Raw genomic sequence first — 25,386 nt, 5'->3', positions numbered from 1 at the left:
TTGTCCGATGCCTTTTAATGAAGTTTTGTATAGCCACAGAGCAACCATATCACATTCTATGAATACAAAACTTTTGATAGCTTCTTATCTTCACCTTCCGACAAATTAAAAAATATGTGTACTTGCAATTTGGATTCAAATTTTTAACCCCTTCTCAATGATGATTTGACCAATCACTGCACAACAGAATGCCATCATAATTCAACATGCATACATCTATGCATGGCGCGCGGCTGGAACATGCAGTGCAACATTTGGGAGACATACATGGGCAAGTTTGCGCAAGAACTATTGTTGACCATTGGTTAATCATAGTTTGACTAAAGTTAGCCCGAACTCTGTCTAGTCGATGGTGGTTGACTACACTAGTCGACTATTTGGAACCGACCTACTGGGGCTGGTTGCATCGCTGGTAACCAATAGCCGCGCGCATTTAAAATGAGCAGCAGGGAGCCAGGATCCAGAAGTTTTGGTATGACATTTTGACCAGAGTTTGACTAGAGACTTTCGCATCAGTGCGCAGGCGTAAGGTACGTCACAAATCAACCACTAGTCGACTAATGGTCCTTGCCTGAACTTGGCCCATGTTGTGCCAGTAGGCGGAGCTAATGACCAAATCCAAAATTGTCCATTGCAATTTGGGTGATTCGATTTTATAACTGGTTGTGTTTTTGTTTCTTTTGTGTTTCCATTCATGCAGATAAACCCAAGGCAGGCATGTGTCCAAGACTCACCCTGGAGACGTTTGGTGTTTGCATAGAGAGCTGTACGGATGACTTCTCCTGCCCAGACGACCAGAAATGTTGCCGCAATGGCTGCGGTCGCAGCTGCCTGCCTGCGTATGACCCAAGTGGTTAGCAGTGGTTTTTGTCATTTTCCTTCGACAAACCCCCAAATGCTTTATACTTTGCCTTGCAAAAATGTGCGCTTTGTTTTACTGCATGGACATTACTATCTAAAATCTATTTCCATGTTAGACCGGGGTAGCCAAAAATAGCTGGTAATAAAAAAATTACCTGTTTGTCATAATTCTGTTGCTGCTATGGTATATATAGATAGTATATATAGATATATTTAAGTGAAATATCATGCATGTAACTTTCATTCAAAAGCCGAACCTTTTTTTTTACAAAATGAGATGAAGTTGGCATTGGATTCGGTCCAAAATTTGAAATATATGTCAACTCAAGACAAGCTTTGTTGTCAGAAACAATAAATGTCTCATCTTCATGAATGAAATGTACATTATTTTATTCTTGACATTTTTTTTTTTTCACTTACTTTCTTTGGCGATCCGATCCTAGACTAAACTTACATCTACTGGTCCTCAAAATTGCTTGCTCTCCTTAATAATAGCACAACAAACAGTTACGAGAACCGGACAAAAACCTGACCCTTGTTCTCCTTTTTGAAAACTACATTTTCCTTTCTTTATTGATTTAGTTTTGATTTTCTGTTGCTTTCTTCACACCAGTTCATGCTGTTCCCGGAGAGTGCCCTTACGTGTCTGAGTTCGGCACCTGTGAGGATTCCTGTAGCGTAGACGCTGACTGTGGAGACGAGTTCCTGATCTGTTGCTTCAATGGCTGCGGCCGTAGCTGCGTGCCGTTTATCATCGTTGAACCCCCACGTAAGAACCTGAAAACTGTCGCCCTGTTGTGTCAACTTTTAAACAATCTGTTCTCTTCTGCACTGCCTGTATAACTCTTGAAATATGGGCAGTTTAAAAGTGTTGACATTTACTTTTATGTCGGCAAAAGAACATGAGAAAGATGCTTGGGTGTTTGCTTGCCCATCAGTTGCTTGTCTGCATGACGTCACGGGTGACGCAGGCTTTGGAGCAACTGGACCAAATCATTCTTGGATCCAGAAAAATGAGCCCATGTTTTGACTTGAAACCAGTTCATGTCAGATGAAGAGTATACACGCAAAGGTTTTGTGGTATTCAGAATGGATGAAAGATAAACACGCAACAAGCGAGGCCGGAAATATCTGTCGGCGACCCGCTCGCAGCAAGCGAGGCCGGAAATATCAGGGTGTGCCACCCGCAGATGACGGCCTGAACCGATCTGGCTTTGAGGTTCGTGAAAAAAAAACAATCCCGTGCCTGGGTCCGGTCAGGGTCAAAATAATCACGGCGCGAACTGGTTAAGACTCCCCTTCATAATTGATGACTCTAGTGGGTTTGAACCTCAGTCCTGAAGCATAGCAGTGTTGGATGCAGTCACTTCTTTTGTGCCCTTTTTGGAGATAAGATGTAATCTTGGGTTTTGCGCGTCACCAAAGTATTTTTATCAGTGCTTTATTTTGAGGGCTTGTGGGAAAGAATACACAAATAGCTTGGGTTGGACTTGAACCATCTGTGTCCTTCTTACAAGTGTACACGTTTGTACCACCAAGACTTTTCAGGATCAGTACGGTCAGTTTTCAAAAGTTCGGAAGATCTGAGCAACTTAAATTTTTCAAAATTGTAAGACATGCATCAGTAAACAAGAGGTTGTGGGTTTGAGTCCCAATCCAGTAGAATGCCGATTTTTGTTCTTCACAATCTCTCAGACATCACCGAGTGTGCAGTCCATTATAGCAAGTTTTGTCAATACCAAATATTGAAATTAGTATTCATAACTTTCATCCGCACCCCAACACTGATCTGATTTTCATTTTCAAATTGTTAGCGCCAAGTTTGGGTGAGTGCCCGCCCATCCCAGAGGGCCAGGCTGGACTGTGTGCCAACCTCTGCGATTTGGATTACGACTGCGAAGTGAACGAGCTGTGCTGCAGCAACGGGTGCGGTTACCAGTGCATGCCGTTTGTTATCGTGGAACCAATCGGTCCCGTTGAACCAGTGGAACCGGTTGGCCCAGTGGAACCGGTTGGCCCGGTGGAACCGGTTGGCCCGGTGGAACCGGTTGGCCCGGTGGAACCGGTTGGCCCGGTGGAACCGGTTGGCCCAGTGGAACCGGTTGGCCCAGTGGAACCGGTTGAACCAGTTCAACCAGTGGAACCGCAACCAGAACCCCAAGGTGAGAGCATTACTTTCCCGATAAATAAATTTGACATTTTTGCAATAAATCTATATATATATATATAATAATAAATATCTAGAGACCTAACGCTCTATATCACGCTTAGAATTCTGTAACTTTCTTTCATATAGCCTACCCCAGCATCTCATCGATAAACTCCGTCTTCAAAATGCATCAACTCATCCTGTTTCACTGTCTAGACGCTCTTTGCATATAACAACTGTATTGAAATCACTCCACTTGCTACTTATCAATGACCGCATCACTTTCAAGTTTCTCCTTGTCTTCAAAGCAATCCGTGGACCCTTACCAGATTACATGTCATATCAACTTAGACCCTTCACGGAGCCTTTGTTCAACCTTAACAATACAGCTGATTGTACCCCAGACAATCTTCATTTTACATCACTCAAATCATCTCTTAACACAAATTTGTTCACCTCACATTTTTCAGTTTTTATGTTGTGTAAATCATGAAATTAATTAAGTGATGTAAAATGCACCATGAGCGTTTTGCTGTGCGGATACCAGCCCTATATAAGTTTTCATTATTTTTATTATTATATAGAATGTAGCCTACTGGGTGCATCCATGTTTGTGGACAAACTTATGGAAGAATTGAAGATTTTGAGCGGCCTTTTTTCATTGACTTAGGGTGATTTTTGATTTTCTTACATTTTTTTTGAAAGAATGTTGCAACCTGACGCTGCTTTTTTCTTCATATATCATCTCAGTGAAGGTCAGTCATTGCAAAAATGATGATAAGACAAGAATCTGGGACTGAGAAATATTTCCAATTTTGTTTAAAAATACTTAAGAATGTTCTTGACTCTCCATAGACTTTGTACACAACGGCTAAAGTGGCGTCAGAATGCAACATTTCTTTCAATTTTTCTTGTACAGATATCTTTAAATTCCTTAGATGCCACATAACTGAGGACTGTGTGTCTTATCAATTTTTTTAAATTTTAAAAAACTTTTCTGACTAGCTCCCAAGCCAGGCGTGTGCCCCATGGTGGACCTGGGCACCTTAGGCATCTGCTCCCAAGAATGCGACAGTGACAGCGCCTGTGTAGGGGACCAGAAATGCTGCACCAACGGTTGTGGCAATACGTGTATGCCTGCTTATGATCCTGCCGGTAAGCAACATGAGGACACCAAAAAAAAACATTTATTTTGTGTTGACTTTGGAAATAAATTGCCATTTACATTTCATGATTCAAATTCAAATTAAAAAATTCAATTCAAATTCACCTTTTGAGAGTTAATTATTCGTCTATCATTCGTATATCATGGAAATCATTGCTTTTCACAGTCAACATCCCGACTTGAACTACATGTAAAAAAAAAATTGTTGCCTAGTGAAAAATAAATGCCGCTCGGCAGTGTTGTATGAGTCCATCACAAGTCCTTTCAGAAGTCCAGTCCGAAGTCCTTTCATAAAGCCAGTCACAAGTACCTGGATGAACAATGACAAAGGAATGCTTTTGTTACAGTTCATTTGAGTAGCTAGTGACTTGACTTGAGACTGATGGACTTGTGATGGACTTGTGATGGACTTGTGATGGACTTGTGATGGACTTGTGATGGACTTGTGATGGACTTCTGATGGACTTGTGATAGATATGCAGGGACGTGTAGGGACTCAAATACAATGCTGCCACTCGGATATCAACTTTTCCCCATGATGCATGGTTTTGCATCTGTAGCAGAAGCTTTTTTAATCACAATTTACCCACAAATCATTCAGATTGTCTACCAAATACAAATCTCCCAGTTTTTTGTGCAGTATTATGGCAGGAGAGCCCAATCACTGTGGGCTCCGTGGTGAACAAGAGAGGGCACTTTTTGATCGCTTTCGATAGCGCCGTGGACGGGACAAACGCAATTCTGAGGGAGTTAGGGTTGTGACAAATATATTAATTGCGTTTTTTCTCTCCGCCCTCTACAGTCAACAACTTCAGTGAGTGCCCGCTGGTGACGGATGTTGGAGCCTGCGCCGATGAATGCTTCGCCGACTCAGACTGTGGATCAGAGTTTAAGATCTGCTGCTTCAACGGCTGCGGCCATTCATGCATCTCTCTGGGCGATGGTCCACCTCCACCGGACCCAGTGTCTCTTGGTACGAGTTTTTTGGTTTCAATTTGTGGGGGTTTTTTGGGTTGATATCAAGCAGGTTTTCAAAACTAGGCTTCGACTCCAACCTTAGCTTCAAGACATTTGAGACCCCTACCTGGGCAAATTCAGCTCACCATAGGTCCGTGTTCTGCTTCAGAAATATCAAATCTGATAATCTGAGATGAAATTCATAGTATTTTTCATTTTATTTTTGAAATTAAAGGCTTCTGAATAGAGCGAGCAAGTTGACCTCAAAAACCATGCTTAATTTTACAAGAATACAGCACATCCGGGCACGATGTATAGGATCAATACAATGTGTGTGATGTCCTGTTTTCCACATTTATTTTGTGTCCTGACTGGGCCCATCCAGTCGAGGGCAATAAGTGGGTATTCAAAAGAAACGAAAGCGTCACAATTTACAACATATTGAAAATGTTGGGAATTGACGACTATTACAAAATGAAAATTGTGGAGCTCAACTTCCATTCAATCAATCACACAGATAGCAATTGGGTAAATTCCAACGCGGGAGTCTGTGACTAAACTAGTCAGTGCTTGGTACCAAGACGTTCACATAAAAAGTGAACGTGGACTGGCGAGAGTTACGCACTGTATGAAGCTAGGGGAGGATCCAGAGCTGGAGACCAAGCCAGTGTTTCAAAAACACCTATCCTTTGCAAAGGAGTCTAATGTATAAAGTGAATCGTTCATTGAAGTCAAGTTTCTAACATCAGTGGAAGACTTTGGACCACCACAAAAATACTTCAAATGCGACTGACAAAGTATTGTTTAAGTTCTTAAAGGGAAGATACAACATTTGCAAACATCAAAAAACGAAATGGTCAAATGTTCACGAAATACCTTACTGGATTGTTAGGGAATGACAGTCTAAAGCATCCTGTAAAATCGTGGCTCCTGGTGGGCTGACATTTTCAAGAAAAATTGTATTTTTCCAACGCTGGTCGGCTGACCAGCGTTGGAAAAAAAACTGGCTTTTTTTGGTCCTAATTTTTCATATTTAGATATTCCGCAATTCTTTGCAATTGATTATACACCTGTGAAGAGGTACAAGCCTACCAGACTGATTCTCTGACCTTACAATTCCCCAAAGTCTACAAATTGCTCCGTTTAATCTTAAGTGGGGTCAGAGAACCTGACTACAACAACATAATTGGTTTTCTTGGTTTTTCCAGCATCTACAAGCCCAAAACGTGAAACAAGTCAGTTTAACAATATTTGCTATAACATTCTCATCCTCCAAATCCATTTATTTCTGAAAATTGCAGCAAAAGCAAATGTCGTACATTCCCTTTAAATCCATTATCTTTAATTCATTTTTTATCTAACTAAGAAGCATTCTCCACATTTGTTTTTTTTTTGTCACAGTAGAGCAACTCATAAATTGGTAGGAAATTTGGTACACCACTCCTTTCCAGTAATATTATTCTTCATGGAAGAGTTTTTTGGATATTTATTATTAATTTATTTTTGTTTTGATGATGGTTCATTTTGACAGATTGCCCGTACTGCTTGACTGATCTGACAGACCTGCCTGATGACATCACCATGCTCATTTGTGAAGCTGACCTTTGTAAGTATACCCACTTTTTGAAACGTTACCCATGTCTGATATTGAAATGTTATTCCTGAAGACATAACTAAATTCATAAAGTTTTCAGTTTTCAGGTTGTTTTTCTTCATTTCTTTTGTTTGAGTGTTCTTTGCCTAGTAGCAGTCAATATCAGTGAAATTGGTTTTAAAGGTTTACCGTGAGTGAGGTAGATACTACAAAATTCTTTTCCAGATTTGAATTCTTTTTAATTTTAATATGTGATGTCAAAGGTGCCGACGCCACTTTTCTTAGCCCTGTCGAAAACTGCTTTGCATGTAAAAAATCAATCAAACAAAAAATCAATTTTTCAGCCAGAACCACCCTGAATTTAAAGTGTTATTTTCAAAATACAGTTCAATTACGAGAATTACAGTGAATTTTTATTTAAAAAAACCCAAAGAACTTACATAAATGGTTTTGGAACTTTTGTCTGTAGCATGACGGCATGAATATGCACGAACCGGTGAACCCTTTGACGCATCACAGAACATGTCACATACAATTGATTACATAGGTGTAGTTGGGTCCGTATGTACACACGCGATCCAGAACTAGTAAAAAATATACAGTCAGTTGTTGGAGAATTTTTAATTATTGGAGACTCTTAAACTTATATTGATACAACAGACATTTGATGCAAGCGTTAATACAACTGTAGAGAACACCCCAAAAATATTCAACATCACACATTTTGAGTGACGTGACTGAGGAGGAAAAGTTGTCGTTGATTCGCAGCTGCCGTGATTTTCTACAAATAATTTGGAGTGAAATCCTTCATATATTCTGTTGTTCTTAACGTAAGCAGCCCTCAGCCATTGTCCAATGATTTTTTATGTCTAGCTCATGTGTGGCAGTATGTGAGTTCAAATCGTAAGCGGGAATCATGATGCTTGTGTTCTTGGGCAAGACACTTTACTACAATTACCTCTCTCCGCCAGGGAGTGTGAGCAGGTACCTGTGAGGGTAGAGACCAGATTGCGCAGATCTTAAGCTGCTGCTTCAAAACTTACTGCATGGACTGATGAACAGGGGTAATGATTGGGTAATGATTGGGTACTGAATAATGATTGTTATTTTCTCACTTTTCTTTCAGTGATGGTTGTTAAGTGGAGAGCCAAGGATAACAGGGTTCGGTTCCTGAAGGATGTCATCACAGATTTGGACGCGTCTCAGCCCTCCCGCCCCTTAGACATTGAGGAGTCTTGCCCCTGCTCTAACATAGCTAATGGTAAGTCATCACTCAATTAGAAGCAGCAGTATTTCAGATAACTTCAGGAAAACAAGGATAAGTATTTTGGATAACTTTGTTGGACTTCCAGATAGACTAATCTGGTGAATGCACCAAGAAGTGTTTACTGCGCCATTCTCGTACAGATTGTTCACATGTTCTTAAAGTTGAGTCACATGTGTGTTTTTTTAGTCCTGGTAGATAGGGTGAACATTGAATGTATATGGACATCCAGTGTGTAAGTGTGGTATTGCCCCAGTGATGGCTTCGAATGCCGTTTCACAGATCCAGTTCATATTTGAGTTTTTCTTTTGGCTATTGAATTTCCAGTTGGTGCAAACCTGTTTTTCAATAAATGGTGCATGGTGGATGATGCATACCGTACAGCCAGCCATGTTGATCAAATTTCACAAGACATCTGCATTTAGCTTGCAACTTGACTTGCAATTCAGTTTTAATACTTCACTATCTGATCAAATCTTGTATGAATTGTAAATGTAATTAATGTACTTCTCTGGAGATTGGTAGTACAAAAAAAAAAGAGGAGAAAGTGTTTCGTTGCATGAATCTTAATCATATTCATAGGTAGTAATGGGGCACACCCCTGCCCCAACCTGTTACCCCCCCCCATGCTGGACTTTATCAACACCTACCTTTTGATCCTCTGCTTTAGAAATGTATGTACATGTATTGTAGCTCCTCCCCACCCCCCCCCCACCCCTATCCCCAATTTTCAGAAATGTTTGTCCACTTCTGCTTCTGAAACATAGCAAAATAAATAACTTTGTTGTGGGTGACATTTCCTGCAAGTACTGTCTGTTTCCTTGTCTTCATTGCTGATGTTCAGCTGCCCAAAATAAAAAGGAACTAAAAAAAGGTGAAAAGTTCACATTTAGGGAAGTTGAACGTTTCACACCATCTGGAAAACTAGTCTGGGAATCTTGTCAACCAAAGCTCTAGCACTGATCTTTTCTTGCCATGTGGTAATTTGTTGAAAAAACACACAACCATTTCCTTGATTTGTTCCTTCTATTCCCTGTGCCAACTGGATGTATCAAAACCTTCCCCTGTGCACTTGAAACGAATTTACAGGACTGAAAAGATGCGCTGTCCTACTTTTATTTTTGAGTTTCACCACAAAATGTTTAAGTGCTATTTTCTTGAGAAAACAAAAGTTATTGACTTGTTTTCATGAGACAGTGAAGGCATATTGTATCATTGGCTTTTCTTGCATTTTTGTTCGTTCCCAATAATAATAGCACTCCAAATCCAAAGAAGAATGTTCAAAACCTAAACCTGTTGAAGGACCGTTCGGATCAGCTCACACTTTTCGAGAAACCAGTGAAAAACTGTGCACAACCTTTTGATGACAAAGCATGATTTTGTCCATAGCACTCTTTATTCCAAATATCAGTCAGTTGAATAATCATTGGAAACCACCTGCATTTCGTGATCGCTTAAAAATTGCAAGCAAGCCAGACAGAACGATTTCACACGGTGTTTAGTACCAGTACGATCTTTAATCCATGTAAGGTTTTTAATAATAATTTGGTAGGTTACTTTTGGGATAAATGCAAATGATCCTATGGGCTCTGTGCACAAGTACCCCATCAACGGCCAGAAAAGGAGAGTTGGGGGTGACCTAGACTGGTTCCCGATCCATCCATTGCGTATTTCAAATGATATCCAAAGTTATTGGGGTTGGGGATTAGTCTGGGAGACCATTGCAAGTTAACTTTGAATGTATTCGCACGCCAACGATGCCTGACGATCTCGTGCGAAGACATTGTGGCTTGGCTTTGTGCACATTCAGGAAATTAAAAATGTGTGCGTACTTCGCACGCGAACTACAGTGTGCACACACAGTGTCCTGTCCAAAAGGCGCTCAGAAGTGGTAAAAGTGCGCCCTCTTTTGTTGGTGCTCGGAGCCCATATGCCTTAAAGGGAAAATACAACATTTGCAAACATCAAAAAATAAAACTTCCAAATCATTTTGAAATACCTTGCTGGACTGTTAGTGAATGACAGTGTAAAGCATCCTGTAAAATCATGGCACCTGGTATACTGTCATTTTCAAGAAAAGTGCTATTTTTGTATCAATTTCCAACGCTGATCGGCCGATCAGCGTTGGAAACAACTGGTTTTTTTTGTCAAATACTGGCCCCAATTGACCATCGCACTTGTTTGCAATCGATTACAAACCTATAAACGGGTACGAGCCAGCTAGACTGGTTCCCTGACCTTACAATTCCCCAATGTATGTAAACTGCTCTGTTTCTTCTTATATGGAGTCAGGGAACCAGACTACAGGAAAATGATCGTTTTTCTTGGTTTTTATAGCATTTTCGAACCCAAAACCTCAAAAAAGTCAGTGTAACTATATTTGCTATATATTTCCAACCCCCCAATTCCATCCATTTCTGAAAATTACAGCAAAAGCAAATGATGTATATTCCCTTTAAAATAACAGTTATGTTGAAGATTCGCTGGGAGAGGGAAAAAAATACTGAATTGTTGAAGAGCACAGCCAGTGCATCTTTTAGGATACTTCTAACTGCATCCAATCATTTTTTTTTAATGGTCTATCAATTTGTCCTCCTTTCCCGATTAATTCTACAGATGAGCGTTTCATCCTTGTTGGTCAGTCCGACAGAATCATGACTGGCAAGGGCAAGAGTCGCCGAGTCACCTTGGGCATCAACGCTTTCGTCATCAGAAACGATGCCAAACTCAAGAGAACGCTGACTGACATCCGCAGCAACTGCCCTTAAAAAAACATCGCCGGACAATTTGACCGCCATTATATTTGACTAATCACAAGACTCAAAGCACTTAAAATGCTTCATTCTCTTTTGTCCATTTTTTCCCAGTGCTTTTCTGAAGAAAAAAAATATGTATCTTTGCATAAAAAGTGAATTGAAAATATTCAAAGCTCCTTTCAGTGTACGTGTTTTGGGTCAAAGAGCTGTTTGAATAAGATGAAGTTGTACAACAGAATGTTAGCATCCTTATTATGCCTGTACTTTAAAAGATAGCTTTGTACAGTTTCAGAGGGTATCTTTTTAACAGTGCTTTCTAAAAGTAAACCAAAAAGGTTCATTTTCTACATATTCACATAACTTTCTAATACATTAATTCATATTTTAAAATCATGTATTTTCGTATATTAAGCAAGGATAAAAGGCCCCTTTGTAGCCAAAACTGTGTCCATCGTTTTTATTAATATGTACTTAAATAGTCTCACATGTACTTAAATAATTAAATCGATGCTCACCACATTTTATTCTCTATGCAAAGTCTGTATTTTTACTTTACTTATTACTTATTTGAAAAAAATATTCAAGGTGCTAATGTTGCATATAACAAAGGCACTTAGTTACTTAAGCTTGATGATCTACTTTTACAATTGTGTAGCTTTCTTTGTATTGTCATGTACCTCAGCAATTAGATGCACACGTTTTTCTCCTTCATGCACAAGTATTTTTTCCTTTATGTTTTAACTATAAATAACACCATACATCAAATTTGGAAGAATTAGTGCGATCCATGAATGTGATTTGTTACAATTTCTTTTCTATATTTAGTGTTGATTGTGCATTTATTATTTTTTTGTCGGCTTATCAGTGTTTAAACTCCACAAAGAAACGATAGATGTGTGTTTCTTTTCGTTTTGAAAATGTGTTTTTAGATGTAACTGTTGTGTAACTTGTTTATCATTGAATGTAATTAAATAAATATCAAGCATTTTTAGTGGGGAAAAAAATACAGTGTCGTTGTGATTCCTATGCGTCACTCTGAGTGATTTTAAAAGTCGTTTGCAATAATTTATGAGAGAACTCTTTGAGTAATTTTCACTGGCCAGATGTACACTTGTCTTCACACGATTTGTTTTCCAGTGTTAAGAGTTTGTTTGCATGTGTTATATGTTAAGGTCACACAACATGTAATAACCAAATGTCATGAAATAACTTTCAAAAGCCTATCGGTTCATACAAACAAAAAAATAAAACGTCCCTATTTTGCACAGGAAAAACCATAGCTCCGTTGGGAAACTCGTATGCAGCAAGATTATGTGACGGAGGGACCCCCCCCCTTTTTGTGTTGGTCATTGTGTTACCAGAAACTCAGGAATATTCTTTTGAGATATCGGGGGGGGGGTTGCTAGTTAACATAGTCTAGGGTGTGTATAGGGTATAGGGACATGCAGGGAGGGGGGGGGGGGGCAAAGGGGACAACATGATTTTTTGAAAGATATACTTTTTCAGTAAGTATTTCCATAAATGGTTAGAGAGTTCTGACATCAACCCAAAAAAAGAAAACCAGCTCAAAAACAATTACAATGCGCCGTGAACATCGGGATAGATTTTCCAGTATGCTCAATATTATAAATGGTAAGTTTTGAATAGCGCTCCCATTTGGAAGAAAGGTACAAGATAAGCCCCCCCCCCAGCTTTTTTATTTTGCGGAGGCCAAGGGTCTGCATTTCTGCACGGATGTGCGGTTGCCCCCCCCCCCCCCCCCGACATCAAAAGCTGGATACGCTGGACATGGGGGCCACCCTCTGCTGGGTATAGGGAAACTGCCAGACACAATTCCAATGCAATGCAGCCCCCCCCCCCCTACATTTTTTTTTTTTCAAATTAAAAAAGAAGAAGAGGAAGTAGATACTTCAAAATTGAATTTACAACGCTGACGTAAATTTCCATGATATAGCTGAAAAACAGTAGTTACATCAAATTGCAAAGGGCATCCTCCACAAAACTGGATAGTCAGTGTTCTTTGAGATTCACTGGTGCTGCGTGGTGTTGTTGACCTTTTAATTTAACATGCTGGAAGCCTATCATCCATAAATCAGTTAAACAGGGCTGGCGAACCAAGGCTAGTCGCACCATGGTCGCACCCAGGTCACAGGTGTACAAGTTGCTCAATGAGGCAAGTTTCTCTGGTGAAAAAAAAAAAATTCCATGATGAATTTGTACTGTGGGGAGACAAATGTGTTTATTGCGGGGGGGCGGCAGAAGAGTTACTGTTGCATGCCACTACCGAGGGATGAAAAGCAGACGCCCTTAAAGTGTCGGCGGTGGATCCAGGACTTTTCAAAGAGGTTCTCTATGGTAGAAGGTTGATGAGGCGTTGCAGTCAACGCAAAATACCAAAGTCATGAAGCAATGAATCAAGATTTGCAGTGGCGGATCTAGGGGGTGGGGGTGGGGGTTAGGAAGTCTTACCAGGCTTTGGGTCGCAAAAAAAAAACACACAAAACTTACAGAAACAAAGTAGCACCATATGGAGGTTTTCCTACCTCTATTATGCACGGAGAAATAGAGCAAGGAACTGCTCTATGCTCGGTAGCACACGCCTGCTGAACCGCCCCAATGTTTTATTTCTCCATGATTGAGCCAAAGCTGGCCCACTGTAATTTGCTATACTGCAGAGTGCAGGGGCGGATCCAGGAAAGTTTGCAGGGGGGAGTTCAGGCCCGTCAGATAGGTTACAGATAATAACCCCTGCAGAATGTCATCTTTTTCATTATTAGTATAATATTGTTATAATCATTTTTGTGTGTCAGACCAGGAGGGGGGAGTTCGACCCCCAAACACCCCCCTTCTTGATCCGCGCCTGGAGTATTGCCGTTATTCTTGTATTTTGTTCCAGTTATGAAAAAAAGAGAGATAAACATCGGTCAATTTTGAGGGGAGGGGGTTCCCATCCCCACCTGACCAACACCATCCGCCCCTGAGCACACCGCGACTTCGGGGTGATCAAATTAACTATTATTGTAAACTTGCCGGGTAACCTGTTTACGTTCTGTGAAAAAGCTTGCCAGCAACATGTGGCCACTTAATAAACAACCCACGCAATTGTTTATAATAAATTATCAGTGTCTCTTGCAAGCATTATTGTAGACCGCCGAGTCAGCTGCGGTTGTCCGTCGTACCAGTCGGTTCTTGCTCCGTGCAGCCTGAGAGCCGCCGCGCGTGCGCCTCTCAGCACGATCACCCCAGCTGTATCTTCCATTTCCTGTCCCTAATCAGGACAAAGTGAAAGAAACATAATAATAATAATGGTCGGTACTTATTTGGTAAAACAGAACAAAACTCTCGTACCGGTAGATATTCCATCAAGTCCTACTCGATTCAAGGGGGGGAGGGGGCGGAGTTGCATGTTGTGATTCTATGATACAGAATTTCTTCTCAATGAAATATTTCATGCATTTGGACCGGATTTAGCCCATTTATCATCCATATGTTTGGGCCAATCAGTCAGTCAGTCAGTCAGGTGCAAAGAGGACAAACTTCACTAGGCTGGGCCCTCTGACACCGGCAAAACATGATTTTTATATTTTCACACTTCTAATTTTTAACACCACTGGCAAAATGAACTCAACTAGGCCTTCTAGAACTGGTTTCAACAGGAACTTTCACCTTGAAGAATACATAAGATGAAATTACCGAGCTTTACTTTAGTTACTTTTCTCAGTTTCTTCATCCTTTCCCCTCTAAATATTTGTTTTATCAGTATATGTTGTTAAAGATAACATGGTATTAAGTGTTTGTTTTTTTTAAGTTGGAAAGGGTAACAGTAACAAACCCTAGAGTTATCGACCGTACGTCTCAAGACACATGGGTTCCGGTATTTCCAAATCCAAGACTCAAAATATTTCACACAGCACGCATACACACAAACGATTTCGCAGAGTACATGTATGTGGAACTGAACAGTCATAAGATATCCGCGTGGGCACGCGTCACGGGGCGACTGGTACGAAGTGCCGATGGCACGACACTGAACCGAAGGCCACTTGTGATATGATCGATCCTCCTATTTTGGTAAAGGCTGTACGTGTCATAAAACTGGTCCAGCCATCTAATTATGCATTAACCAATACTTTGATGTAAATTTTGCATTCTTTGCCTGCATAGGGTGGAACACTTATGTTCATTCTTTAAATTAATGAAACCATGGATTAAACGAACAACATGTCTACAATTATTTATTACTCTTGGTACTAAAACATTTCTCTCTTTTCCAAGCGGCTTGGTTTGCGGGGATTACGAAGTAATTATAATACATGTACTAGGCCCAACCATGGAGCTATATAGTTCCATGGCCCAGCAAAGGCCAATGGAAAGCCTCTTAGGCCCAAGGTGCTAATTAAAGCCGAAAGTTTTTTGTTTGGACCGCAGCACATCCAACCGGTGGAGAATATTCATACAGTTTTATGTATTTATGCGCAATCAAATTAAAAAAGAAAACCCTTCTTTTGTTCAACTCAGCACATATTAATCAGAAGAACGTTTGGCGGATCAGGGAAAGTTGTGAAATTATTGTACGTGATTTGAATAAATTAATGGAAATATGGATGGATCTACTTTCTCGCTGCGGAGTCTTACATTGAGTTCTGGAAGAAAATCGTCCAATCAGCAGCATATAAAGCCACCAACACTCTGTCTGCACTTTGCATTGGTCGATACCACTACCGCCAAACATAGAGTGCGTGCATAGCGCAAGTGCACACACGCGCACGTGTCCCACCACCCGCAACGGAGCTTGTGCAGCCATCCAGGACCCTGGATTTGGGCACAGTTTCGTACAGAATTGTTACATTTTCCCTGCTTTTACATCCTCAAAGCTGATACCTGAAGGCCACCAGACCAGTACTCTGCAAGAAAATCCAGAATTTGGAGTCCATTTGAGTAAAGAACGCGTTTAATTGATTGATTTTTGAAGCAGACACTTCACGATCTACTCCTGTACTGTACTCCTGCCGCGATTGTAGGCGGTTGTGCTCGTGGCCGCGGTGTTGTGTTTTGCTGTCCTGCATGGTGGACCAAAAAAAGAAAGACTTCAAGATGATCTTGTTTCTCGTCGCTTTTGTTACTCTTCAAGGACTTGTGCAGTCAATGCCAGGGTACGGGCATGAAGAGATAAATGGAGATGAGTAAGTCATTTTACAGAAATTCGTAATTGACAATGAGTGAAATATTTATATTTAATAAAAGTCATATTTATACTAGATGCTAGAAATAAAAGTGCTGTGATTTTTGGTGCATTATATATTTTCGTACTTTTGTGGCATGCATGGTACAAAAAAAAGAGTGGTGATGTTAATCTGCGTTTTTTGTTTCATTGGAACATTCATAACCTTATTCTTTTTATCCTTTTATTAAACATGTTCAAGCATCATTAAAGGGAATGTACAATTGCTTTTGCTGCAATTTTCAGAAGTAAATGGATTTGGAGGATTAGTATGTAATGGCAAATATTGTTAAACTGACTTGTTTCACGTTTTGGGCTTGAAGATGCTGGAAAAACCAAGAAAAGCAATCAGGTTCTTGTAGTCTGGTTCCCTGACCCCAATTAAGATGAAACAGAGCAAATTCTAGACTTTGGGGAATTGTAAGGTCAGAGGATCAGTCTGGAAGGCTTGTACCCCTTCACAGGTGTGTAATCAATTGCAAAGAAAATGCAGAATAACTAAATATATGACATATTAGGAGCAGTTTTTGTAAAAAGCCAGTTTTCTCCAACGCTGGTCAGCCGACCAGCGTTGGAAAAAGAAAATATTTCTTGAAAATATCAGCACACCAGGAGCCACAATTTTTTTGCTTTAGACTGTCATTCCCTTACAATCCAGTAAGGTATTTCGTGATAATTTTATCATTTCGTTTTCTGATGTTTGCAAATGTTGTATCTTCGTCTTCCCTTTAAACCCCTGCAAGAAAAGTGAAGAGTGGAGAGCATGTAACCCTAAACTTTGTCCTGAACTGTAGTCTGTATGCATCTATAGCTAGGCCTATCTATAGCTACCTGTAGGATAGTAGTAGGAACCAGAAGGCCACCCATAAAAATAGAAAACAAAAATATATGTTTGTATCGATATAAGAGAGGCTTTTAAACCTTCAATACTTTCCTTATAGGCCTTCTGAAGTTATTTGTGTGCCAATGAGCTATTAGAATACTGTCCATAACGTGATAATGTGATTTATACTCTGATTTAAAGGCGTATATAGGATCATTTGCTTTTCATGTATTTAGTTCATTTTTAATTAATGATTAACACTAACTAAAAATTCAAAAGAAGAATGTGCAAAGCCTGACCTGTTGAAAAGTTTTCAGCTCAGTGGATACTGCATTTTTTTTTTTAGAAAACAGTGAAAAACCATGTACAACCTTCTGATAACAAAACATGATTTTTTCAACACACACGTGTTGCACCATGGAGGAATAAAAACACATTGGTAGCACTTTTTAAAATCAATTGACTGATTGTTGGAAATCACATACATTTCTTGATTTCTTCTAAATGACAGCAAGCTGGACGGAATAATTGCACTTTGCAGGAGCTGTTTAGTACTCAGTATGATATTTAATCGAAGTAAGCTTTTTGGGATAAGTGTTTGATCCCATATCATGCCTACATCATGCACTTCCTACATGCATATGTACAAGCAATCTTCTTTTTTTGAGGGGAAGGGGGGGGGGGTGTTGGGGGGGGGGCATTGGCAGGTGTAATTGGATAAGTTCCTAGGTCTTTACTTGCATAATCAGGGAGCAAAGAATGTAGCCTTATGCAAGTGATGTAGGCATTAAGTTACCCAACACCTGTGGCCATTGTTTATTTGTCCTACCCAAGGTGCAACCATCAATTCTCTCCATAAATGGGCTCAGGGTCAGGGGTTAAGGCAGATAATAGTTCTTCTTGGCCTAACAAGTCATCTTCTTGAGGCTTTAAAAAATTTTTTTTTAAGTTTTCTGCATAAATATCTTAACCCTAGCTCGTTGTAATAGTTGCTTACTTAGAAACATTCCTGAATCCTTCGATATCTTGTACTGTACCAGAACCCAATGACTCATTTTAAGTTTGCACAATTTCAAAGGGTATTCAAGCATCCATGGTGTTGAACCCATAGAGAAAAGTTGCACATTCCTTAACCCTAACCCCCTAGGCCCTTGTTGCTTACAACCATCCTCAATCCTCCAAAATCCTCCAAAATTTTTCAAAATTTTGCAACTCCGCCTAAATTTTTCAAAATTGTCAGACAGTCCTGCCTCAAAATGCATTCATCCTCAATCCTCCAAAATCCTCCTCATCCCAAAACTTTGCACTCGTGTTTAAATGAAGGATAACCAACGCCAAATCCCTCAAAATCATCAGACAGTCCTTCCTCAAATTGCATTCATCCTCAATCCTCCAAAATCCTCTTGTGTTTCAATCACCATTCATCCTCAATCCTCCAAAATCCTCATGTGCTTCAATCACCATTCATCCTCAATCCTCCAGAATCCTCATTTGATTCAATCACCATTCATCCTCAATCCTCTAGAATCCTCCAAAACCACCAGGAGGATTTTGGAGGAGTGAGGTGGGTTAGGGTTTTTCAAAAATTCTCCATCATCTGATAAAGTAATTATGTGGAATGCCCTCACATCCAGTAGGTCTACAGTCGGTGGGTAAAGCACTTTTTTAATTTCTTTGCTCCAGTTTTTTTTATTGAGAGTCTTTGTGACAAATTGATGTCACAGCTGGGGTCATTTTAGACTAGGCCATGCCTAGGAAACACAGAAGGTACATTAATTACCTCTTAAAAAATGGGTTAAATAACAGAAGTCTAGACAGCAACATCCCACATTTGGCCTTGGAGTTTGGACTGGCACAAATTTGGAGCTAGCTTGTCTGTCCTATGGTGGATGGTACTGTATGATCATCAAATTTATTTGCTTTCTCAAAACCCCCCACACTTTCTTACTCTGGTCATGCAACTTTTCCTTGAGTTAGATCAGCTGATTTCCTCGTTTTATCACTTTTATACTTATGTGTGCCATTAAAATCTGAACAAAGAACAGACTGGTTATTACTGGATAGGCTCCAAGGTTCCTGCTCTTTTAATAACACATTTCATAATTTCTCGCTGGTAATTATTTTCAGGGACATTGTTACCTTCAACACAAATTATGCCTGCTGTGATCTCAATAATTCAATCTGTGGTTTCCTGTCCTTAACATATTAACTTTCTCAACACATGGGTTATGGGTTACAGTTTCTGAAATACCAAAACCAGTGGGATAACTATGTTCTGACTTTTTTCTCTGGAAGTCAGACAAGGTGGCCTTGAAGACATTGCAAGTGTACATGGTGAAATGTAGAGATGTACAAGAGAGATGTGCGTAATTGTGAATAATAATTAAAACAGGCAAGGCTTGGACAACACAACCTTGTTTTTATAGCTCCTTGGTCTTAGTTAATTCTAAATTATTTAATCAGTCAATCAGTGTCTCGGTTATAGTCTTGGCCAAAAACGTCAGTGAACCCTAACCCACCTCACTCCTCCAAAATCCTCCTGGCGGTTTTGGAGGATTCTAGAGGATTGAGGATGAATGGTGATTGAATCAAATAAGGATTCTGGAGGATTGAGGATGAATGGTGATTGAAGCACATGAGGATTTTGGAGGATTGAGGATGAATGGTGATTGAAGCACAAGAGGATTTTGGAGGATTGAGGATGAATGCATTTTGAGGCAGGACTGTCTGATGATTTTGAAGGATTTGGCGTTGGTTATCCTTCATTTAAACACGAGTGCAAAGTTTTGGGATGAGGAGGATTTTGGAGGATTGAGGATGAATGCATTTTGAGGCAGGACTGTCTGACAATTTTGAAAAATTTAGGCGGAGTTGCAAAATTTTGGAGGATTTTGGAGGATTGAGGATGGTTGTAAGCAACAAGGGCCTAGGGGGTTAGGGTTTAAGAGTGATAGTTGCAATGTTCTGTCGCGCCTTGCATAATTGATTTTTTACGTTCTCTTAGTAACATCTTGGTCAATGGGGGCGTGGCCATGTTATGTAAATTGGACCATCTGTATAAATTTGAACAAAACAGCAGTTCCCATTTGCCGCAGTAGTCGTGCCTTCGCGCCCTGAATCACTGCGTCGCGAATGTTTACAACGTGTTTGGCCAGCCATCGAACCATTTCTTGATCACTGGTTGGTTCCCTAGGAAGTTGATATGATGCTGGGTCACCGTCACCGTACGTACATGTATAAAGCCTGTGTGTTTACAACCGTTGGGAGAGCCTTTGAACTTTTTCTCAATCGCTGATTGGTTCGTAGGAAAGCTTACGGAGAAAATAAAGCAAAATTTAAACCACTGATATGAAATGGACAAGACGTTAGTGCGAGTAGGCCCGCTGGTATAATTGTTGTGCCATGAGAGGGCACACTATGTACCATCCACTATCAATCATTAGTGTCTTGGCGCAATACTATGTCTCAGTCAGTCAGAGGACCTAGGATGGCCCTTTTGATCAGTGGTGTTAAAGGGAGAAGGGGTCGGCAACCAGGAGAGGGTGACATAAAAAGGGAACAAAATGGCGTGTATCATGTTTTACAAACGAACAAAAGACTTGCCCTTCACGAGAAAGGATCCAAAATGGCAAGTACTGTACATGTAGGCAGTATTTGCTGTTTGATTTTCAGTTTCATATACATGTACTTGCCGAAAGTTTTAAAACTGAGGAAGTGGTGGATAGGATTGGCACATCTATCATGCCCTTTTGGAAAATTACTTCTCAGTTGTTAAAGGCCTAGGACACAATAAATTTACTTCTTGATCACACCAGACAGATTGGAAAAGCTGATGTGCATTTATGACACTTGTTCGTCTGTCATTCAACTAGCCTCAGCATGATACCCACAGGGGTATATGGATGTTCAGATTGAAGGTTATTGGTGATACATTGCGTCATTTATGGAAAATGTATTGCAGTCTTTGAGGCATGACCTTGCACACGAAAAAGCTGCCATTGTAAGAGGAATCTCTGGGTTTAAAACATTCTTTACCGGCAGTATTTTGCACCTGGTCTTTTGAATGTGAACTGTTGAATGCTAAAGCTTGCAGCCCTAGAAAAATGAAAAAGAAAGAACAAATCAACTTTTGGTTTTGAGTCAAACGATCGTCCTCTTTACGTGTACATCAAACATGAAGACATTCCTGCCTGAACACAGCTTTTATCAATGATTCTCAGCCAGGTGATTTCTTGAATTTGATGTTTGAGTTCAGTACATATCTATTATGAGTACAGCATATCTGCTCTGAAGACTGCCAAGGGCAGTGGCTCCCCTAGGAATTACCCCATGGAGCTACCCTGGGGAGCCCATTACTGGACCAATTTCATGGGCTGTTAACCACTGGATTTCACTTCTTTGGATCATAGTGGTTTTCTCCAATACATGTACTTTATTCAGACAAGTGCTTGTAGGAATGAAATGAAATAACCATGAAGGGCGTCCCAAACATTTGCCGCAGGAAAAGTGATTCCACCTACCAGTACCACTAAGAAAGTAGAGGATTGTTCGCCTCATCGCCTGTAATAATTAAGTTCTAGTGACTAATCTAGACTGTTCCACCTTGCTGAAAATACACCTGTTGAATGGAGAATAGCTGGTGGTCCAAAGGAAAGATTCTTTGAAAAATTTCTGATAAACTAACCACCCCTTCCCAAGTTCCCAATTTTTCCTGCAGTTGGCCTCCTGAATCCTCCACTCTGCATTAAGAACCCAAAAGAACATTCTCAGTATGTCAAGAGGGATCTAGTTAGATAATTACCCACTTGGCCCTACTTACGACAACCCTTCAAAATCCTCAAACCTCCCAGAGTCCCGGTAGATTTTGAAGGATCTTAAAGGGTTGAGGATAAACACAGATGCTACACACAGCCTCATCTCTTTCTTGTTGTGTCTATATTCCACCCTACAGACCACCACCTTATGGCTACCTGGTGGTCTCACCCAGGGTTCTCTTCTCGGGCAAGGAGGAATCCATCTGTGCCACCATCCAGGACACGGATGAACCCGTCGAGGTCACGCTGATCTTCATGGAGAACAACGTCACGGAGATCTCAAGGGCCCCACCATTCGACGTGGAGTTTGGGACAGCTTGTGGCAAGGTGGAGGTAGGTATTTGGTTTGTTTGTTTGTTTACAAGTTTACTGTGAACTTTTTAAAGATCTTGATTTTTTTTCTCCTTACGAATTTTCAACTTGTATGTTTGTTGAGGCAAAAACGCAACTTCATCCCAATTTTGGACGTCTGTAACCCTCTGAAAAGGAATATCGTTTCGGGCACAAATGAAACTGCCCTGTCAGAGCTGAATTATTGTCCGGCAGCCAAAAATTTGATTGTTGTGAGGAAACAATTCAATAACTACACGTCGGTGGATTATTTGGTTTGATGACTCATTCAAAAGTGAATAACCTTTATATTTCCCAAGAGCCTTTGATAAACACTATAGGCTGAATCAAGTGAACGCTTTTAACAGTAGACAACACATTGTAATCTACTCAAGACAATCAGTGCCTGCACTGGTACTTTTCATGTGCGAATGGACTGGGTTTTTTTTTTTTTATCTTTATCAACGTGAACCTGCCCATCAGTTTTCTCTTTTTACTCATTCAAGTGGTTCTTGTGAACTGAGTCCATAGACGATTGAAATACTTCTGTTGTCAGCCAGATTCATAGACCAAAATGTATTCATAATTAAATTAAAGTCTGTCTCCAGTTTCCTTGGCATGAAACGACTGAGAAGATTTCTCTTCCCCCTGGATGGGATGCCAGTGTATCACAGCTTACTCCCCAGCTAATGCCGGTACCCATTTATACTCCTGGGTGGAGAGAGGCAAGTGGAGGTTGTGGCTTGCCCAAGGACACAACATAATGACCAGCTGCTAGATTCGAACCCCTAATGCTCTAATCATGAGTCAAGAACCCTAACCACTATTCATAATGCACAGCAAAACCTGTTTGAAATAAACATCATCTTTGTGTTCTAGATACCAGCTGTTGAAGAGTCTCCCAAGACGGTTATCCTCAAAGCCATGATGAAGAGACTGTCGGCTGCTGAGCCTGAATTGGTGGATCAGAAGAAGGTGGCCATCTTCAAGCAAGGGTCAGAAACCTACGTGCAGACGGACAAGCCAATCTACAAGCCAGGGCAGCCCAGTAATGATCCCTCTTTCAACCAATCAGATCATTTGTTACTTGTGGCGCGATAACTCCTGACCAATCAAAAGACCTGTTATTTAACCCTAAAATGCTGGGGCAATGTTTTTCCATGTAGCATTTTAAAAAAGGTTTGAATCTCCCGAATCGATTATTTTTGCCACTTGTGGAAACTCGACTTAGGCCTGTGTATTAAAATTTCATTGAAATATTTACTAATTAGTGATGTATGATTTATTTCAGTCAAGTTCCGGGTTCTCACATTAGACAGTGACTTGAAACCTGACAAAACAGTGGTAAGTTGATTTCTTGTTCATATTTTTTTTACCAACAGTGATATCAGCTTTTGCAAAAAAGACAAAACACATTCTCAATAATTTGCAGTTGAAATGAAATCATTTCATTTGATGAAAACATTTTGCAATGCAGGAGCAGTAATGTACACTTGGTGTAAATTTGCAAGATCATTTCTTGTTTTTCGTGCATTCATCTCCCAAAGGCTTCTGACATTTGGGTGGAGACCCCATCAGGTATTCGGGTAGCCCAGTGGCTGAACCAGTCCAGTCCGGATGCATTGATTGACTTGGAATTACCCATGAGCTCAGATCCGCCCCTCGGAGATTGGAAAATTGTTGTCGTCCGTGACAGTGAGAGGATCGAGAGAACATTCAAAGTTGATGAATATGGTAAGTGTGATTTTTGTCCCAACTCCTTTTGACATATTACATGTATTTGTTTACAACAATGTTTGTGAAGCCATTGCGAAAGTGTACCTATGCATATAGCAAAGCACAACTGCCTAATGCCTATGAAAACTTAGCATTAAACAGCGGGGTATGTGGGGTGGTTGGAGCATTGGTTGGGGGGGGGGGGATTTAGGGGTGGGGGCGAGGATGGCTGGCAACGGCCACATGTTGCCTTTTTTTACCAAAAAAAAAATTCAGAAATACAAAATCACCAGCTCTTCACATACTTTACTACCCCCCCCCCCCCAACACTTCTCACTCCAATTTTACAAAAAGAAAGTATCTAAAATAATTTCTGGCTGCTTTTCAGAAAGAAAAACCCCTCTGCTCAAAAACCTGGATACACCTTTGAATCCTAACATTAAGTAGGTCATGCAGGCATACTCAAGTTTGATCAACTGATAATAGACCGATATCTGCAAAACAGTTCAGTAGACCCTAAAAGTTGGTCAACTCCCAACATTTTTTTCAAAGGGTTATGGGAAGTACGGCCCACGTGGCAGGAAGTGAAGTCCTTTTGACTACCAGAGTTCTTTGGCTTCTTCTTTTTTTAGGGCCACATCTGGAAAAAAGTTTCAATTCTCTTTTGGGACCCTGGACATGTAGTTATTCCATAAATCTAGGTCTGAAGGGTGAAGGTCGATAGTGGGACAAATAAGGGTCGGTTGGGTTGAATCAACTGGCCGACCAGCTGACTATAGGGCATTCCAGCCGGAATTTCCTTGGGGAATTGCCTTTGCATTTCATATTTTAATGTTCAATCCTTGGCTTGGAGGGAGAGTGAATAAGAACTGGTCCTGGCATCGGTGTTAAGATGTCAAAAGGTATCTTGACCTTTGCTGTAGGGATTTGATCACAAGCTAATGGATTATAGCTTCTTTTCCTTTTTTTAATAAAATTTTGCGTCATTTAATTATGAACTCCATTGGGCTTATAGTACAAACCAACACAAACCTTTGCAAATATTATGTTGTGTGAGGAAAAATTAAGAGCTTTTGATATTTGTCTGTTCCCCTGTCATTTTGCATTTGACTTTGAGGGAAACACTGCTAGTGTTGAAACATCAGGCCTTTTTTTGATTTTTATATTTCAGTTCAATCCTGTCAGTAAATATAGTTTGCAGCAGTTTTGTATGTTTTTCTTGTTTATTCAAAAGTATTACCACACCTACACCTACTATGATAAAAGTAGAATCCAGTCATTTTTTCTTCTTTTAAGTTTGTGTAGTGGTTCTGTGGTAGAACATTTTGTGAGGGTAATGCTTATATTTTTTCCTCCGATTTGTGAGGTCCTCATTATCAGAAGGTCAGAAGAAGAAGAAATTGTGTGGAACATTGTGTCAAGAGGAAAGGAATTATTGAGATTGCATTCACTTAAAACAAATAATTTGGGACTTCCATTCACATTCAGCTAACAGCCTTGGTCAGTTTTATTCAAGACATTGTGAAGGACAGATTATGTAATATGAGATTACCAAAGCAGATGTTGTAATTCTTTTATTTCATGGTTGTGTTTGCAGTGCTGCCAAAGTTTGAGATAACAGCCGACCTCCCGCCATTCATCCTGACCAATGATGAGGAATTTGAGGTCCGCATTTGTGCAAGGTAATCACTGCTTTTAAATACTATGGTCTACCATGCATGCAGGTACATGTATAG

General features: G+C 40.3%; 2 protein-coding genes across 12 annotated transcripts in view; both read left to right on the top strand.

Moving 5' to 3' along the window:
- Positions 1–11,747, top strand: part of LOC119744654 — an 81,979-nt gene extending 70,232 nt beyond the window's left edge. Inside the window, 8 exon segments of the mRNA XM_038220713.1 lie at positions 701–853; positions 1,475–1,630; positions 2,676–3,023; positions 4,016–4,165; positions 4,978–5,148; positions 6,664–6,738; positions 7,853–7,987; positions 10,607–11,747. Coding sequence (XP_038076641.1) covers positions 701–853; positions 1,475–1,630; positions 2,676–3,023; positions 4,016–4,165; positions 4,978–5,148; positions 6,664–6,738; positions 7,853–7,987; positions 10,607–10,758 — 1,340 coding nt within the window. The 3' untranslated portion in view covers positions 10,759–11,747.
- Positions 11,748–15,433: 3,686 nt separating this feature from the next.
- Positions 15,434–25,386, top strand: part of LOC119746365 (pregnancy zone protein-like) — a 49,964-nt gene continuing 40,011 nt past the window's right edge. For all 11 annotated transcript variants that reach the window (XM_038223273.1, XM_038223266.1, XM_038223269.1 and 8 more), the window contains exons 1-6: positions 15,434–15,929; positions 21,742–21,937; positions 22,814–22,982; positions 23,226–23,278; positions 23,482–23,668; positions 25,248–25,332. In XM_038223273.1, the coding sequence (XP_038079201.1) occupies positions 15,811–15,929; positions 21,742–21,937; positions 22,814–22,982; positions 23,226–23,278; positions 23,482–23,668; positions 25,248–25,332 (809 nt within the window). In that variant the 5' untranslated portion in view covers positions 15,434–15,810. The remainder of the gene's footprint in view (positions 15,930–21,741; positions 21,938–22,813; positions 22,983–23,225; positions 23,279–23,481; positions 23,669–25,247; positions 25,333–25,386) is intronic.

This window comes from Patiria miniata, unplaced genomic scaffold, assembly GCF_015706575.1.
Source record: "Patiria miniata isolate m_02_andy unplaced genomic scaffold, ASM1570657v1 HiC_scaffold_7, whole genome shotgun sequence".
Taxonomy (NCBI): Eukaryota; Metazoa; Echinodermata; class Asteroidea; order Valvatida; family Asterinidae; genus Patiria; species Patiria miniata.
The sequence above is the reverse complement of the archived record's forward strand: the minus strand, read 5'-3'. Positions and strand labels throughout refer to the sequence as shown.